The following is an 18,767-nucleotide window of genomic DNA, read 5'->3' as shown; positions in this document are numbered from 1 at the left end:
TACCATGATGACGTCAGCGGATTGAGACTTCGCGAAGTCTCAATCTACTGAGACCTAGACAAACCCATTAGCTAATATTCGGCTTTGTCTAAAAAAAGTAATATTCGGCTAAGAATGCGTTGAGACCTCCAAATCCACGAAACGGATTCACACGGAACGAGTCCTGTCCACCACCGCAACCCTATCGCTCGCTGCTCCTCTCTGGTGCGCTGCTCGATCTCCTCCTTCCTCCCATCTAGGTGCGCCACGGGCCCTCTTCCTCCCTCCCCCTCTCTCTAGCTTTAGCTCGTGCGCGCCGCGGGCCTTCTCCCTTGCTCCATCTCCTGCACAACCGTCCCTCTCCCTCGATCCATCTCCCGCGCCGTCGTTTTTCTCTCTTGCGCTGTTGACGTGTGCGCCACCAGCCCTCTCTTCCTTGGATCCGTGTCGACGGCTTATTCATCTCATCCTCTATCGATCTAGAATACAAGGGGAAGAAGGCAGGGGTTAGGTGGAGATAATTGCATGTTTAGTCCTTACAGTTGCAGGCAATATCTAACATGGTCCTCATAGTTAGGAAGTACTTCAATATAGTCCTTGTACATGCGAATACAGCGTCTATACAGTCCTTGAGGTTGCAACAACGGTCCTGGCTATACGTAGCCCGTATCCGTCCACTGCCACGTCAGCATCGGTCCCACATGTTAGCGAAGCAAACCCTTCCGCCACGTGGGAAGCGGAACGGTCCACGCGGGCGGGCTTTGGGCCGGGCCGACGCGACGCGGTGGAACAAGGAAGGAAGGCGGGCCTGCTGTAGTAGACGGCTACACCCACCCGCCACGGACGGACGGACGGACGCGGCCTCTCTCATCTCACCTGTCTACCCTTCCCCACCGCGTGCCGACTCTCTCCTCCCCTCCCCTCCCATATCTCGCGCGACCTAGCTGGAACGCCGCCCCCCTCCCCTCCCCCGGTGGACGGCGGCTCGGCGGCCCCCCTCCCCTTCTCGTCGGAGGTACGGCTCCCCCTCCCCTTCCCCTCACGATTCCGCCCTCCTCCCCCTCCGCAATTCCGTCCGAGGCGCGCCCGCGCCCGCTTTTGCTTTCCGCTCTGGGTCAAATTGGTGCGCTGGATCTGAGCTGCCGCCCCGCCCCGCCCCGATTCGGGTGCAAATCGAATCGGGTGATGGCCTGCCAGCGGCGCCCCGCCCGCCGTCTGCTGATTGCCTACCGCGGCTCCCCGCAGGTCGGGTGGGAATTGGGCCGTGGGTGGGAGCTAGCAGTTTGGTTGGCGGGTCTGTTTGCTTGGGGAATTGCAGAGGGGCGTGGTCTTGGCCTTCTTTCTTTTGCGTTACCCCTAAAAACTGCCCCCTTAACTTTACTCTCTCATACAACTTCATTCATCAGTATCTAAAATTATTGTCTGGTGGGCAGTTTAATTTTAGGCGAATATAAAGGAGGACTGAAATGGCTGAAAATTGGGTAGAAGAAGGCTCGAAAAATACTTCTGCTCCGACGTCGCCCCCTAGTTGTCAAACCTCCTCAACAAGAAGATCAAGGCAAAGGTAAATAGTGCATTACTACTTCACATGCCATTGTTATCTATTCGCAGCTTTACCTAGCTAGACAAGTTTGCCAAAATCACAAAGTAGCAGATTAGTTTCATTCAGAGCAAGTGTCAGTTCACTAGCTAAAACAAGTTGCGTGTTCTAGACCAACGTGTATGTTCACTTCTGTAACTTTTGATTGTATGTACAACTCTCGTTAACCAGTGTTGCATGAGTGTGCAATGTTTGACATCGGAAATGAGGAGAGTCTACTGAGTTTGATTGTAACTTCACAGTTTTGTTTGTTTTTAATGGTTTTAACTTTGCTACTAAATCAGCGACAATTAATATGGATCCGATGGAGCAGCAATTATTCTTATTAGACAACCACTATGAAATAGTATTTGTAGAATGGAACTTGTATCTTATTCTGACCCTAAGGCTATCACAATAAGGGCTGGCATGGTGCCAGGCTGCTGACTCCACTGAATTTAAAATAAAATTCTCCACCAGAAAAAGGCTGCTGACCCTACATGCCTACTGTGTCAAATGATCTGCTGTCCACTATCCTCTTGGACATGAATTGCTGTTAGTGGGTTTGGGACTAGTGTCACGAGCTATGGCATTAGCATTTTTGCTTAACAAAGTTTAGGACAATACTGGGCCTGAATGTCACCAGAGCAAAAGCTTGGTTCTGTGACCTAGGAGCTTACACATTTGCTTATGTCCCGACTCATGAAAATAAGCCCTGCCTGGCATCTATCCTTTTGGAAAAGTGATTTAGTTGCTAATGCCAACCTGTGATTTTACCCCCGACATTGTTAATTCTGCTGTTTTTTTTTTCTTTTTGCTGCTAGTGTCCTTTGATATGCCTGCTATAGGGTGATCATGATGCTATCTTACATGGCACCAGATCTTAGTGCCTCAAATGGTGCTACTATTTCTTGCTCTGTGACCAATTCTGTGAAAAAAAGTCCTGCATGAGACCATTTTCTGAATATTGTTGCAACAAGTTCAGTAGTAATATTGTATTAACATTGTTAGTTTTTCACTTGTTGAATATAACCTTTGCCTTGTCCATTATTATCAGAAACATATTCCATCTATTAAGTCATCGAGAGGTGTCTCCTCGAACAAAACACCAAGCTAAAAGGCATTGGAATAAGCCTCCGACTTGCGGCGCTGGTTACAGTGAGTTAAGATATTCAGCTACAGATGCTAAACATGATTTATTTTCGTGGTAAGGAAGCTCTCTTTTCACCAAGAAATGTTTCTGTTGACACCTGGGTTGAGAATGTTATACTTCCTGTTTGACGTTTTCCGTCCACTGGCTAAGATTTTTGAACTTGCTGTGCACAGGGCAGAATCACAGTCCCTGCATCGTTGGTCTGCAAAGTATTGCCCTCTTATGCCACCCCCTAGGTCAACTATTGCAGCTGCATTCAGTTCGGATGGGAAAACACTTGCATCAACGCAGTAAGTTAATTTACTAGCTGAATATATGAACTAAACATAGTATGAGAACTGACTATCTCTTCTCTCCAGTGGTGACCATACTGTTAAAATAATTGACTGCCAAACAGGGAAATGTTTGAAAGTGTTGGGTGGACATCGGCGCACACCTTGGGTGGTATGTTTTTTCTGACACTGGCACAATTTGGTAGTGCATTTGAACAGGGAGTAAGCTATTGAATATATGGCTCTAGTAACGATGTGATGCATTGTTTTTGTAATCATTCGACCAAGCAGCATCAGTTTATCTTTTTTTGGCCTGTCTAAATAAAATATGAAAATGAAGTTTAATAATTTACAGTTCTGTTTATTAGCCGATATTATAGCACAAGTGTGTTTACGAAGCTACTGTTCTGTTGCAGGTTAGATACCATCCCTTACATTCTGATATACTTGCCAGCGGGAGTTTGGATCATGAAGTCCGTCTTTGGGATGCTAATACCTCAGATTGTATTGGATCTCAGGATTTCCGTAATATCCTTTAAACAGTCTCTAGCTCCATTCTTCATTGTTAGCTTCTGTCTAATGGCATTTCTGAAGCAACACTAATTTTGTATTATGTTCCTTTGGCAGAGAGGCCAATTGCATCCATTGCATTTCATGCAAGGGGGGAGATTCTGGCAGTTGCATCAGGTCACAAAGTAGGACTCCCAGTGTTAAAACTCATAGCAAAATATTCTTTATGTAATTCTTCTATGAACAGTTGAAATAACTTGCACCTAATTTATGTGTCAGTTGTTCATATGGAACTACAATAGGCGAGGGGAGTCTTCTGCCCCGACCATTATATTAAGAACCCGCCGTTCGTTGAGAGCTGTGCATTTCCACCCTCATGGTGCTCCATATCTTCTTACGGCAGAGGTAGAAAATGTAGAATATGAATGTCCTTTGTACTTCATTATGCGTTCCTGTTATATATTTTCTGTTTACTCATATGTACCTTGAATTTCAGGTTAACAATCTTGACTCCGCAGACTCACAGCTGACCCATGCAACATCTACTGGCTATTCAAACTATCCCTCAGCTTTGTTTTTTGCAAACATCAACTCTAGAGGCTATCCACATCTTGAGTCTAATATGTCATCACCTTGCCTAATTTGGCCTGCATTCCTCAGGGATGATGGAAGTCTATATATTCCTCGAAATGACTTGGCTAGTGGTTCAACCAATGTGCAGCAGAGTTCGTCATCTTTAGCTCAAAATGTATTGTCGTCAGATGCTGAAAACCAGCAGTCTGACCAGTCTGTAACCCCTATGGATGTATGTCCAGGGGAACCATCTGCGTCTAGTGATGTTCAAATGCCTTCCACGAGCAACAGCCTGCCACTTCCGGCAATAGCCAGGCCTTCAGGATCTGCTGTTGATCGTATGCCAGTGAATTCATTCACCACTAGTGGGTTAGATGTTCAAATGTTTCTAAGAAATTCAGAGGGTGGAAATCACCATCACGATCTCTTCAGTGACTCGCGTAGCTGGGAGCTGCCTTTTTTGCATGGTTGGTTGATGGCCCAAAGTCAGACAGGTTTGCACCCTGCATTTCTGAACAATACTGTCCTTAAAATCCTGCCTCTTGGTGGTGTTATTGTGATTAACTTTACTAGGGAATCACAACGCATGAATTGTTCAACATCCAGGTGCTTCTTCATCGATACCGATTCCCGCTGGCAGTACTAGAGGATCAAATCGACACTATGCCTCACGCCCTCATGCTTTGGCCTCTGTACCAGGGGTTGGGAATTCACTTCTGGGTCCACAAATCGATGAAGCTGAGGCTCGTGCTGCGTCCTTAGGTGTTGGATCAGAACTTGCTACCTCACTGTTTTCTGCCGGCGCTGCTGAATTACCTTGTACAGTGAAGCTTAGAGTATGGCGGCATGATATCAAGAATCCATGTGTTGCATTAGAAACCAAGGCATGCTGCTTGACAATCTCTCATGCCGTTCTTTGCAGGTGATCCCTTGTGCTTTGGTTACTTTTTCTCTCTCTTTCCTGTACAACACAAGTTGTTGTTAGTCTCTTCATATTATTTACCAATGCCTTCACTGTTGTGTATACAAAAGATGGATCTATGTTCCATTCTTACCTCATTTCTGAACTTGCTTAGTAATGTTACTAAATAGTTCCAAGTAGAATGCATATGTGGTAGATTTGCCTAACGGGGATTGTGCTTTTATGTTTGACTCAGTTGGGACTTCTGTACTTATAAGTTATTAATTGTTGCAGTGAAATGGGTGCCCATTTCTCCCCTTGTGGACGATTTCTGGTGGCTTGTGTTGCATGTTTGCTGCCTCAAACAGAAGGTGACCAGGGTAGCCAATTACCTGTGCAGTATGAGTCTACAGGAGCTGGAACATCACCAACTCGTCACCCACTTCCCTCCCACGGAGTGATTTACGAGCTTCGGGTTTATTCTCTTGAGGAGGCAACGTAATTTTCTCACTGTTGACTGTTCTATTACTGTAGTTTGTTCTTTATCAGCCTATTAGGTTACTGTTTTGTAAATGGTATCCTTTAAAGTTGTGAATGTATTTCTTGCAGATTTGGAGAAATTCTCACGTCCAGAGCAATAAGAGCGGCTCATTGTTTAACTTCCATTCAGGTTATTGTGTTCACTTTTGTTTGTGTGTGTGTTTGCATCAATTTTTCTTTTTTATGCTTGGAAATAACTTGTGGTTTGTGTCTCAAGTATCATTATGCAAGCGAGCCTCTTTGGCGTGGCCGCATTGGCCACGTTAGTGTAATGCAGGTTTAGAGGGTGCGCCCTTGCCGCATAACCACATGGGCAAAGCAGGCTAAAATTCAAGAGAGAATTCCTTATTTAACACCGTGTTTAAATTTTATGCCCTATTTGACATCAACAAATAATTTCTTCCCTATCTAACAACGAGTCTAAATTTTACGCCTTTTATAACACTTATGTCCATTTTAAGCCTAAATGACACCTGAAAAGACCCTTTTACCCTCGAGTGGTATGTTTGTGTGTGCGTGTGTGTGCTGTTGCGTGTGTGTGCATGTACGTGTTTTCTACTGCTAAGTGTATGTGTGTGTGCGTGTATGTTTGCTACTGCGTGAGTACGTGCGTGCATTTGCTACTGCGTGTGTACGTGCATGCGTGTGTGCGCACGCTGTGTTGCATGCATGTGTGATGTGTGCATCCATGCTGCTGTGTTGCATGCATGTGTGATGTGTTACTTGTGCATTGCATGAACTTGCTCTGTTGCTCAGGACAAGAATTATACAACTTTTTCCTGGGTACTACTAACTTCTACGGCATATGCGTATGCTGGTGTAGTATATTATAATTAGGAATACGGTCTACTTTCCTCACGCTGCACTTGTCCAAGATGAGAAATCCAACAGCCGTCAGTGAGCTGGCGGACCATCTTCCCATGGCTGCCGCTACCTGACCTTGCCGCCGTGGCTTCCGACAGCCAGTTTTGCGCATTTAGGCCTGCCACGTGATACATACTCATGCGAGAGTGAGACCAGGAGCAGGCTTCGGACTTGGATCAACCGTAGGTGGACTGACCTTCGAATAGCATGGGTAATAAAAACATGAGCCCTTGCACTGATGTTGCGTGTGTGCTACTGCCCCGCGCACACACATACCACATGAAGGGTAAAAGAGTCTTTTCCGGTGTTATTTAGGCTCAAAATGGACGAAAGTGTCATAAAAGGCATAAAATTTAGACTTGTTAGATAGGGAAGAAAAAGTTTTCCGGTGTCAAATAAGGAAACGAAATTTAAGATAGTGTTAAATAAGGAATTGTTTCAAAATTCAAAGCCACATATTAGTTATGTAGTCAACCCAAACAAACAAGAACCCTCCTTTCGTTTCTCAAAGACACAAACAGGAATCCTTGTCAAACGATAACAAGAGATACATAACAATTGAACACAGCACAAGCAGCAAACTGCCCTCTTCTTTAATTCCAAATACTTCTCCCATTTCTAGTGTGACTTCTTCCTCTCGTTCTTGGTTCTGCACCCAGCAAAGCAAAGAGCAAATCAAACAAAACTAACTGACATAACCTGGATAGCACAAAGTATTTCAGTACATGTGACACACATTGATGATTTAACACGCATGGTTTATTTTTCTCCTTTTGGTGAATAGAGCAGTAGTCATAACAAATGGATTTGGTCAGGTGTTATGATAAGATATGTGCTTACTTCTTTTTTACATTCCCATGGTACTAATCACTACGAAAGCACGGAGCTGATAACATGGTCCCACTAAAGCAATATCTGAACTTTTTTCATTTGGAAGCTCCCTCCCACCTGCGTCAGGGCATATGCCATTAGAATAACCTCTGTTTAATGAGAACACATGTGTGCAGTGTACTGCCATGCAATGCATGTCCAGGATCTGTGGGAGTCCCAGCTGTTGACCCAAAAATTACAGAAATTACCAATCTCGTTATTAATTCCAGTATTGGAGTTTTTTAGCTGGCTTTTTTTTTTGCATGGTCTTCTGCATTGCAGACCCATCCCTGAGACATATCAGGCTGCAGTTATGCAATTCTCAGAGTTTAATCTGAGCCTAATGTCTTTTCTTTGATGCAGTTTTCGCCTACTTCAGAACACATACTATTGGCATATGGACGTCGTCATAGCTCGCTGCTCAGGAGCATTGTTATGGATGCGGAGACGACTGGAATTCCTGTATATACTATCTTAGAGGTGCGTGCGGTGCTCACCCTCATAGCATAGGTTGCACATCATAATGATAGGCTGGCTATACTTTTTTTGGAGGCAATATCCTGTCTATGCTGGCCTTGCAGTTACATATATCTTTTCTATACCCGGGATTCAAAACCATTTGCTTATTACAGTTCATAACTCTATGTCCTGCTATGATGTAATGCCATTGTTCTTTCCATCAATTTAGGTTTACAGAGTTTCGGACATGGAGCTGGTAAGAGTTCTTCCTAGTGCTGAAGATGAAGTCAATGTTGCATGCTTTCATCCTTCCCCTGGAGGTGGTCTTGTTTATGGGACTAAGGTGAATCTACAACTAGCTCATCAACAAAGTTGATGTATTATTTTCATTGCTGACGCTTCCACTGGTTTTGAACTATAGGAAGGGAAGCTCAGGATCCTACAACACAATGGCGCAGACGCTGCAAGCATGGGGCTGAATTGCTTTATCGAGGAAAATATGCTTGAGGTAGCAAGCTCCCTTCCAAACAGCATGTTCATCTATGATTATGTCTCTTGTTTGCGTTTTCCCCTGTGTCTGCATAAGGCTCAAGCATATTTTCATATGGGGGCATGTTAAGGAGGTTGTAGAAACCTGCTTGGAGGTGTTTGTTCTGAGCATATCTGCATATGAGTTTGTCTTTGATCTATATATGCACTTTTTTCAGAGCTGATCAAAGACATAATATGGTCTTCTGTATCTTGCCAGAGCGTTGACCAAGTGTCGTGTGTATTGATTGTTTACATCTCTAGTGTCATTTACTCCCTCTCTCTTGGTTTACAGGGCGTGCGCGTACCCCTAGGTTGTCAATTTGACCAACCTAATACAAGTCATATATTACAAAAAATATACCAATATAAACTTCAGATGTTCTATTTTCAAACAGTATTATTTTTGTGTTCTATAGTTTATATTATAGTGATAAAATTGGCAACCTAGGTATACATGCAGGACTTGTAAACTGAAACGGAGGGAGTACCTGCTTCACTTGTAACTGTCAGGATGCTCTTCGCCCGCTTTTTGTTTTGTTTAGCGTGATATAACACTAACACTGTTATACCTTGCAGGTTCAGAGGTATGCGTTGGAAGGCTGAATGATCATTTGCGTCATGAGCTTATATGTGTACCTTCTCTGGTAATTACTGCTTGCCAACATCTCATTTGATGCTTGTTTGAGCTGTGGTAGTTGCATTCCTGGTCCACACATTATCCTGTTGACCTCTTGGATTTAATATTTAATTGTTAACTTTCTTTTTTTTGCATTCGAAGTCTACAATGAAAGCTTGCTTTAAAGTTTTTTTGGCATTGGAGTCTACTATGATGTTTTTGATATTTAGTTTTTTTTTGGGCATTGGAGTCCTGCTTTTCGAGTGGCTTTGCTGATACTTCTATATGGCTGAAAAAATGATTGTCCCAGCAGGAACTTTTGTCTGCAAGCTCCATTTTTGTTTAGGAGAGCCTCATGGACTAAATCACAAGATATCATCAGGGGCCTCCGACTAAATCTTTCGAGCGGCAGATGATTCTTCATGAGTTTGTTCAAGTGCAATGTACTGATCTATTGCTGGTTTCCAGAGAATGCTGTGGGCCGACTCTAATCGTGCATCGTTTTGCAACTTTTAACTCAGGTCTGTGCACAGGCGGTGTGAAGATGTAAATTTGGCATGGTCATCGTTGCTGTCAAGTTCCCACGACCCTGTAATTATAAAACTGTACATGTAATCTCCAATCAGCTTAAAACAACTGCTGTTGTATTTTAGAAAGCTCGCAATCCTAATCCTCAAGTTTTTTTTACGTGGGAAATGTTTGTACTATTTCTGTCCTGACCAATGCCAGTGACTTGCATTAACAAATCTTTGTATTGTGTCAAAGTTATTTGGTTCCCTTTTTCGCTTGCATAAAATTTCCTTGGAAGTTTACTAGCCTTGTTCTCTTGGCTTCAATAAGCCATTACTTTGACCTTGTTCTCTTGGCTTTGCCTTTGGGCTTGTTCTCTTTGCCTCCTTGGAAAGAATCAACATTTCACTCGCTGTAAATGAGAAGCAATATTTTTTGAGACAAATTTTGGTGATTGCTTGGTAATCAAGGTACCGTGCAAAATATTTTTTTAGAGGCACAGTTTCAAAATATGTGCAACATTGAAGCAGGTCTACGTTTTCTGGAACATCATCTACTATTTCTGCCCTGACCAATGGAATGATGATGAAGGCTCAAGAATTATGTCCACACGGCACATCTTTCATAAAGTTGAAGAAATATGTACAAGCGGCAAACTTTTTCAGAGTCCCAAACACATCTTACATAAAGTTCAAAAGATATGCCCACACGGCAAACTTTTCCAAGTCCCAAACACATCCTACATACTCCATCACTAACTTATTTATCTCCAATAGAGTTTTGACCTAGTTCAGTGCTCGTTTGGACCTATATAGGATGTGTTTGGGACTTGGAAAAGTTTGGACCTAGTTCATTGCTCATTCAGACCTATATAGTTTTCGTTTGGACCTATATAGTTAACAAGTTGAATAACAGATCATATTTTCCAAGTCCACATACTATATAGGTTCAAACTGAACTAGTCAATATAGTGCTTGTTTGGACCTATATAGTTAAGAATAACATATCCAAACAAGCACTAAACTGGTTGCCAGTTATTTTCCACACAAAGAATACATTATCACACTTCAACATGGCTATCGGGAAGAGAATCCGTACCCGTTCACTATGGCGCAGCTGATGCATTCGAAGGAGTTGACAAAGCCCTCCTCCTTAGTAACATTGGGCCCGCTGTTGATAAATTGTTGTGCCTGATCTACTGTTTTCTCCTCCCCTACTCCATCCCGAGGAACTGCAGCCTCACTAGGCTTCAATGTTCGATCCTTGTGCTCACCTCGAGACACAGGAGTGTAGAAGCTCACAATGGGAACCAAATTAGCAAAGCCATGATGATCACATACCTTCCTGGTCCACTCTTTTTGTAGTTCGATCATGAAGAGTCTAGCTACTATGGTCACGAAAATGACACTTGCTCCCTCGGCAAAGCCCAGAACTTGCCTCTAGTCTCTGCATCCACGAGGGCACCAATTGGGAGCAAATTGCCCATGTAGATGACCCGGCTCAACACCCATCGTGCACCAGTGCTATCACTCGCCTCCCTAGCCCACAATCTAAGATGTGAATCCATGACTTCGTTAACACCTAGTCCACCATCCTCCGCCAGCATGATGTTATATCGGTCGTCGTCGTAGTTCGACCCATATATAGTTCGGTGGGTTAAACATAGTTAAGCTGTGTCGTGCCCAATCATATTCTAGGATGAACCCATCATCATCCATGAAGTAGAGCTGAGACCACTCAACGAGAACGCTGAAAAAAAATGTAAAGCACATGGGCCAGCGGTGGTGCAAAGAGGTCAGCTCAACCTAGATGCTAGTCTCCGATGAGAATACACACACCCACATGGCATCATCATCCTTGTCATGTCTTCGTCTTCAACGGAGAGGACAAAGAACACACTAAAATGCCCCTCTAAGCAGTTGCGGTGGTCGCACCCATCCGCTGCGCAGAATACGGAGGCGGTCGTGTGCACCACGTCCGCATATATGCCATTGTAAGCCACGGGCATTGCTACAGGCTATTGGGCACCCGCGAATGGCTCCCACATGAGAAGTTCTCGAGTATCGTGGCTCTCAGATTTGGAGAGGAAGATGGTGCGTCCATGGCGGTAGTCGAGGGCCTGCGACAACCGGCCGTATGCAGCAGCGAGGGAGAAGGACGATGCGATGGTGGCGATGAAGCTGGGGATGCGCTCCAAGTCATTGAGGAAGCCAATCACGGGAGGTGACACTAAAAAAAACACTTCCGTGATATGGGCTTGTAACAGTAGGTCACGTTTCTTGTCACGCATGTACATCCGTGGTGATTTATGACAGAATCAAGATAGTTATACATGTGCTGTGGTAGACGTGTTTCATGACAATACTCCATTTATTATCACAGAAGTGTTCACTTAAATGACACGTCATGGAAGTGATTTCATCAAGGGTAAGAGCATCTCCAGCCGTTCGGCCCCCAGGGCGCTAAAAAAGGGCGGTCTGGGGGCGAACCGGCGCTAGTTCGGCCCCTGGGGGCGACCTAGCTCCCAGTCACGCCCCCAGGCGGCGCCCCTCAGGACGCGAAAAATTCGAACTTGGTCGTTCCCGCTCACAAAAGACGTCACAAGTCGGGCGATCGCAAGCCACAGTTCGGCATACAAAAAATAGAGCGGCAGAAGTTCGCGTGCGCATCACTCGGCGGGCTCTACCCCAGGCGTCGGCGGAGTTGGCGTGCGCGGGCTTGGCGGTGTCGGAGCAGCCTCTGCGCTGGGCGGTGTCGGCGCGGCTTCGGTGGTGCAGGGCGTCGTGGAGGCGTCGTCACGCGGGCTTGGCGGCGGCGTCGACGTGTGCGTCGGCGTCGGCGGCCTTGTCGAGGAAAGCTGGTTCAGGATAAGGCCGCGCTCTGCCAAATACCATGCCTTGACCGCCTCGTCGGTGCTCTGAAGCATGTCCGCCCCGCCCAGCAGGAAAGCCAGGTCGCTGTTTTTCTTCTTCGCGGCGACGTACGTCCGGAGTAGGTCAAGCTTGACGACGCTGCTCGACATCAACGCCGACCACCGCGCCTCGGTCTTCTCTTCACGAAGGACGGCTCGGGCCTGCGCGTCGGCGAGGCAGTGCTCGATGGACTCCTGCACTCGAGCGGTGGCCCCGACGGCATATTTCCCCTTCTTGGCAACTTTGTTGCCGTCCGGCCACCCTTCCGATGCGCCAGGAGTCGGCGCGTCCGGCTTGTAGGTCTCCTTGGCACTTGTCAATGCGCTTGTAGACGTGGAGGTACTTGAATTCGGCGTCGCTGTTTCTCTGCTGGTACAGGGCGAACATGCGCAGCAACTATGCGGAGGAACAAACAGTTGGCGCGCGTACACGGCGAAGAGAGGCGGGAGGCCGGCGTGGCATACCCGATCCTCGACGCTGGCGCCGCTCTCCGGTCGAGCCGCGACCTCCTCGACGACCCCATACCATTTGTTGCACGCCCCCTGGATACGCCCCCAATGGTTCTCCATCGCCTTGGAGCCGTGCTGCATGTAGACGCCTTTGAAGTAGGGGTCGACGAGCTTGCGCTCGTTGAACTTGGCCTTGATGCGGTCCCAGTACGTGTCGATGCTCTGGTTCGTGCCGGTCGTCGGGTCGAGGCAGACGACTTTCCATGATTTGGCGAGGCATTCCTCCTCCTTGGACGCCCACTTGATGCGCGGCTCGCCTGTCCTGGCCGCCCGCTTCTTCTTCTTGCGCCCCTTCGCCGTCGCAGGCGTCGACTCCTCCTCCTCCTCCTCCTCCTCCTCGTCCTCCTCCTCCTGCTCCTCCTGCTCGTCCTCGCCGTAGACGTAGCCGAGCTCGCCGTCCATGCCGCCGCTGAGATCCACCACCTCGTCCTGGATGACGAACCCGGGAGATGCGGCGGCCGCGGCCGAACCTGCCGCGATGATGTCGTCCATGTCGGCCTCGGTCTCGTCGGTGTCGCCGAGGTGCGAGAAGGGCAGCGGGCCACGTCGTAGCGGGGGCGTCAGGGAGGAAGCGTAGGCGGGCGGCGAGTAGTTGTATGGAGGGTACTGCACGCCGGCAAAGGCGGGAGATGGCGTGCGCTGGGCCGGGTATCCATGGGGGAAGAATATGACGTTTGGGTTGAACCCACCTTGCGCGTCCGGCGATCCCCATGGCTGCGGAGAGCCGACGCCTTGCTGGCCCCAGGGCGCGTACTGGGCGTGGCTTCCGGGTGGATTCATCATCCCCGCGCGAGTCGCCTCGGCCTCGGTTTGGTCCGCCGAGGCAGCCGCAGCCGCGTGCGCCGCGGGCCTTCTTGGCGATGGCCCTGTTCCGCCGGTCAGCGGTGATAGCCTCCCGCCGCTGAACTTCCGCCCTCCACTCGGCGTTTGACATGCCCGGTGGCTTGATCCTCGGCGCCCTCGGCTTCCTCTGCTTCGGCTGGACGACGGAGGCGGTCGCGATTGCCGCCGCGCGGGGGGCAACGTACTTCTTCGGTGGCATGGCGGCCGGCTAGGAGGGAGGCGAGCGGGAGGGAGATTGGCGGGATGAAGGAAGAGTACGGGAGGGAAGTGGGGAAAACGCGGGAAGAAACGGCGGGAAGAGGCGCTCGCCTCGCCGACAGGGCGGACCCACGCACCCTTTTCGCTTGTGCCGACGCCTCAGACGCCTCCCAGGAAGCCGGGTTCGGTCTGGGTCCGCCGGCACCAGTTTCGTCCCGAGCCGGCGAAAAACGGGCTTCTGGGGGCGCGACTGATCCGTTTTTTCGGCTCCAGCGCAGCAAAAACGCCTAGGAAGGGCTTGTTGGGGACGCGGCTGGAGATGCTCTAACCGACATGTGACAGCCACCGTTAAGCTATCGGGTGCCGGTTTTGGATTCGATACCCGTTAACAGCCTTGGCAAATGACGAATTTCCACATGTCAATTTCTCATTCGCTAACGGAACCACGTATCAACTCTACGTTGCGATAGGTGTCACACGTCGAAAGGACAATACCTGCCAATGAAAATAAGACATGTGGCATGGCCCAACAATGGCCCGTTTACTTAAAAAGGCTGGCCCACAAGATTTCAGGAAAAGTTAGCGGCCCGGCCCACTAACGGCCTGCTTGCACATGGCCCGTCGGCAGTTTCGACCCATTAACAACCGCTATGTATATGGGCCAAACTACGACTTGGTGTGCTTTCGGCCTGTTAGCAGCCCGTGGAGGAATTGGCCCATCTTCTGTGATGTGGGTCTTTCAGCCTGTTACGGGCCCATCCTAGAGTTGGGCCAATTCCAGCCCGGGCAGACTTTCGACCTGTTAACAATTGATGCTTCACTTGGGCCATTTGTCGTCCGATGTAACACCCAGCCTCTTAACAGCCCACGCTCACCATGGCATGATTCTGGCCCGTTCTCACTTCCAGCCCGTTGAAGGACAGTGTAGTACGTCTGTGGGCTCATTTAACGGCCCATTTATGGCAAGAGTTAGATTTCGGCATGTTAACAGTCTGCTTATTAATTGGGCCCTCTAACCTGAGATAGAATTTGGCATGCTAATGGCCTGTGGGCTCTATGCCATATTACAGGCCTAATCTTAATTTTGGCCCATTAAGGTCTCAGTTATGTTTTGGCTCAACTAAAGTCTGAGTCGCGTATCGGCTTGTTAACGGACTGTACTCTGTATGGGCCAAATAAGGCCCGATGTTTATTATGGCCTATTAAGAGGACTTTTTAGGATGGGCCCACATTCGAGCCCACAATCATTTCTGCCACGTGATGGCCCATGAACGTTATGGGCCTAGTTAAGAACAGTTTGGACCATCCGAGCCATTATGGGGCCAGGTAGATTAGGATCCACTTATTATTAGTAGGTCGACCCATTAACGACCCGCTATGACTACCCAATTTTGTTTTGTTTCGATGGTGTCCCGGTAACATTTTGTCCTATTGGCCCCCAGTTCAACAATTCCATATACACTAACAAAGAATTATCCTACTCTATATAATCCCCTCACAAAAAACCTACACTATACAATAAAAAATTAAGGCATAGAAACGAAGAATAATCCTACACTATACAATAAAAAAATTAATCCTACACTATACAATAAAGAAATTACGTCAGATTACATTCACTGGACATCAAAGTTCACCACAACTGATAATAAAGTGCAATCACACAACAAATTACATACACTAGGCACATACACCTCATACATCATGTGTGACATCATGGACGCGCATCAAGACAACTTACCATTAGAACTATGATCACTTCAGAAAATAGGATTGGCCGGATTCAGATAGCACAAACTTCAGTCTCCACAATCTCAACTTTCTTTCTGGTTTCCTCAGTCACTTATTTCATTTCGTTGACTCATGCATCTGATTCATGCGTCTTCCTTCTCAATATGTTGATTGCATCTTGGAACGCATATGCACACTGTTTTGCCGCCTCTTGTAGATGCTCTAGAACATTAGCACATTCCAATTCCAATCCATAATCATTTGGTAACGACCATGCCGCACTACTCTGGGAACTTTGTGTTGATGTCAATTTATCCTGAAATGTTTTTGTAAGTACACATGACTAGGAAAAAACATAGTTATAATAGTGAGGTGAGCAACGCAGACTAACTTATACATGGTGAACATGACTAACAATAATGTACATGTCATGAAGCATAAGCAGGTGACATTTTAAAAATTATAAAGATGGTAGTCTGTGCAACACGCATACAAAAATCTCACTTCACTCACCAAAGGAGGAGGATGTTGGAGCCAAATCCAAAACACTGACATGTTACCAATTTAGAACACACACAGCTACTGAATATTAAATATATCTTGCATATAAGTAAGTAAGCAGTTAGCCATTGTGTAGCTCGCATTAATTAGCTGGAACATTGAGTGACATATTTCAAAAGAGTCTTATGGAGCATAATGAACTGCAGAGGAATACATACAAACCTATTACATCAAGAAAAACTGTGCGATCATTAGCCAACTCAATCAATTGCTGACAGATAAACAAAATACTGTATGTGTCGGGGATATACCCCGTGGCGTAAACCGGCCGGAAGTATAAACCGGCCGGACTGGATGACTCACTGGTAACCCGCCCGGAGCTTGGTGGTTCACGGGCTACCCGTCCGGTCTTGGCGGCTCATTAGTAACCCGGCGGGCGGGTCAGATGGATGACGAGGCCCATGGCCCAGAAGGCCGGTTCACGTTTAATGGTGGGCCGGTTTATGAGGAAAGCACAAAGAATATTCCCTTACAAAGGAAGCAAGACTAGGACTCCACTTCTAATAGAGTAATCCTAATCCTAATAGGACTAGTCATGTAAACAGCCCCTTCAACATATATAAGGAGGGGCAGGGCACCCCAAGAGGGACAAGATTCACAAGTTCCACAAGTTGGACAAGTTAGGTTTAGACAATAGCTCTCGAGATAGAGCATTCTTGTAACCGTGGTCATCATCATCAATATCAATGAAGCAGGATGTAGGCTTTTACCTCCACCGTGAGGGGCCGAACCTGGGTAAAACAACGCGTCTCTCGTCCCGCTCAACCCCTCTCAAGCTATCACATAGATGCGTTGGCCTCACGACTAAGTCCTGACACTAAGGACATCTGCCGTGACAATTCCACGACAGTATGGCTCATTGAAACCAGCAAATAAATATGCCTCAAAGAAACAAGCAATTAAACTGTTGTGTGTAAGAGAGTAGTTTTAGATTGTGGGCCTCATATAAACTAGATTATGAGCCTCATGCAGTAATAGTTGGTTAATTGATTTCAAAGCTTCAGGCACACTTTGCCAAAGTAATGAAATGGTAAGACCCTTAATTACATCAACTAATAGTTATACAAGTACCCTACATCAGGCAACATTGTTTGGGCGTCTCATTAACTGCAAGACAAATAAAACAATTGAAACGAGCAATTTAACTATGCCTGAAGCAAACAAGCAATTGAAGTGTTGTGTTGGCAGCATGCATATATGCACGCCTCAATAACATCCTTGGTCTGGCTACATTAGAATCAACTAATGTATCTTCTATATAATTGAAGAAGTAATGTGACATTGTTCGCCTCCTATGAAGTATCTCGACTAGTATCTACTCAAGATCCTATTAATGATAGGGACGGTAATGAAGTGAACATGCGTTTGGTTATGATATTTATGACATCAAGATCTCTACCATAGTAGGAAGGAGTTTCTCACTCTGTTCATTATTATAATATGTTTTAGATATTTAAATATAGACTACATTCGGACTGAAATGAGTGAACGGACACACTAAAATGTGTTTATATACATTTGATTTAGAAAAAAGTTAGAACATCTTATAATACTTTGCGGAGGGAGTATTAATCAATGGCCCAATGACTGGGTTACACATGAAGAACCCTACGCAAGCACAATGTCAGCCATGCAGTGACTTACCATAACGTTGTACAGGCTCCACGCTCCACCTCCTTCTCTTGCAAGGCTCCTTAAAGTTGTGCCTAACATCATGTACTTCGAAATCCTGAATCTTTGCTTCGTTGCACCCCTCTGCATGATGACACAAACTAGTTATAGGTCTCCTTACATGGAAGATAAATATGCATACTATCCAGTCTTTGGGCAATACCAAAGAATGAGTTTATAACACGGTGAGACCACATAATAAAACATGACAAATCTGTTGCACACACACTCAAATGAGCATTTACTAAGTGTGTGCTATGTATAAACTAGGCGTACCTTTGTGAACTGGACTTCTACTCTTGGGGAGCCTAGTTTAGTGGATAGGCAAACCTTTTATGTCACCTGGGTTATACAAGCCCCCACTACAGCAGCAAATAGTGTTTAAATCACTGACAAGCTCGGTTAGATCATGAACAATAAATAATCAAAGCAAGAAGTTCTAGTATGACTGGGTGATACAAACAAGCAATTGAACACGTGTGTGAGCAAATTCTTCACACCACTGAATTATATACCAAGAAAACAAGCATAAAAGGAGGCCTAAATACCATCACTTGACTGATCAGATTTAGGAGGCCTGTAAACATCATGTGCAATGTATGAACTAGCATATACATTGCATATTTCAGATTCTATAATGAAATACACATGTATTAGGTTATGCTATGTATGATGCCTAAATCTACACTATAGCAAGCATGAGTGATTCATCATTGCATGCACAAGTGAATTGCACGTTCAGGGCCAACTTTTTCCAGCTTTCGTGAACTTATTGTCAAATTATGCCATAAAATATCAAAAGAACTAGTTTTTGAGTTATGGGCTTAACTTATTTCTACCACCCATTCCTTCACAATGAGAAAAGGCTGGGGGTAGGGGTGCTTCCCATAGAAGTTCACTTAAAATTAAAGGTGTATAGCGAACTGAGTCTGTTGTTTTCCCATATTACATTAAAGATTCCACTGCTTAGGCTCGCGTCACACCC

General features: G+C 46.2%; 1 protein-coding gene across 4 annotated transcripts; it reads left to right on the top strand.

Moving 5' to 3' along the window:
* Nucleotides 1-832: 832 nt before the first annotated feature.
* LOC125553210 lies at nucleotides 833-9,659 on the top strand. 4 transcript variants are annotated; one of them, XR_007303995.1, is made up of 18 exons: nucleotides 833-994; nucleotides 1,413-1,543; nucleotides 2,616-2,765; nucleotides 2,885-3,001; nucleotides 3,071-3,155; nucleotides 3,400-3,508; nucleotides 3,611-3,678; nucleotides 3,773-3,898; nucleotides 3,990-4,560; nucleotides 4,673-4,988; nucleotides 5,262-5,465; nucleotides 5,577-5,637; nucleotides 7,605-7,721; nucleotides 7,930-8,043; nucleotides 8,122-8,208; nucleotides 8,808-8,875; nucleotides 9,161-9,290; nucleotides 9,369-9,659. XR_007303995.1 is itself a non-coding variant. In XM_048717005.1 (17 exons), the coding sequence occupies exons 2-16, from the start codon at nucleotides 1,446-1,448 to the stop codon at nucleotides 8,832-8,834; spliced, it is 2,250 nt and encodes a 749-aa protein (XP_048572962.1). In that variant the 5' UTR covers nucleotides 833-994; nucleotides 1,413-1,445; the 3' UTR covers nucleotides 8,835-8,875; nucleotides 9,161-9,659. The 4 variants fall into 4 exon arrangements, 2 of the variants coding, with proteins under 2 accessions (XP_048572962.1, XP_048572963.1); XR_007303996.1 differs by having other exon boundaries at nucleotides 9,158-9,290; XM_048717005.1 differs by having other exon boundaries at nucleotides 9,161-9,659.
* The last annotated feature ends 9,108 nt before the right edge of the window (nucleotides 9,660-18,767 follow it).

Source organism: Triticum urartu, chromosome 4, assembly GCF_003073215.2.
Source record: "Triticum urartu cultivar G1812 chromosome 4, Tu2.1, whole genome shotgun sequence".
NCBI classification, from domain to species: domain Eukaryota; kingdom Viridiplantae; phylum Streptophyta; class Magnoliopsida; order Poales; family Poaceae; genus Triticum; species Triticum urartu.
This window is presented reverse-complemented; position numbering and strand designations above follow the sequence as displayed.

Coding starts and splice junctions, on each gene's coding strand:
- LOC125553210 (XM_048717005.1), top strand. CDS start 1,446: ATGGCTGAAAATTGGGTAGAAGAAGGCTCGAAAAATACTTCTGCTCCG. Junction 3,509..3,610: donor TATTGGATCTCAGGATTTCC/GTAATATCCTTT, acceptor TTCCTTTGGCAG/AGAGGCCAATTGCATCCATT. Junction 5,638..7,604: donor ATTGTTTAACTTCCATTCAG/GTTATTGTGTTC, acceptor TCTTTGATGCAG/TTTTCGCCTACTTCAGAACA.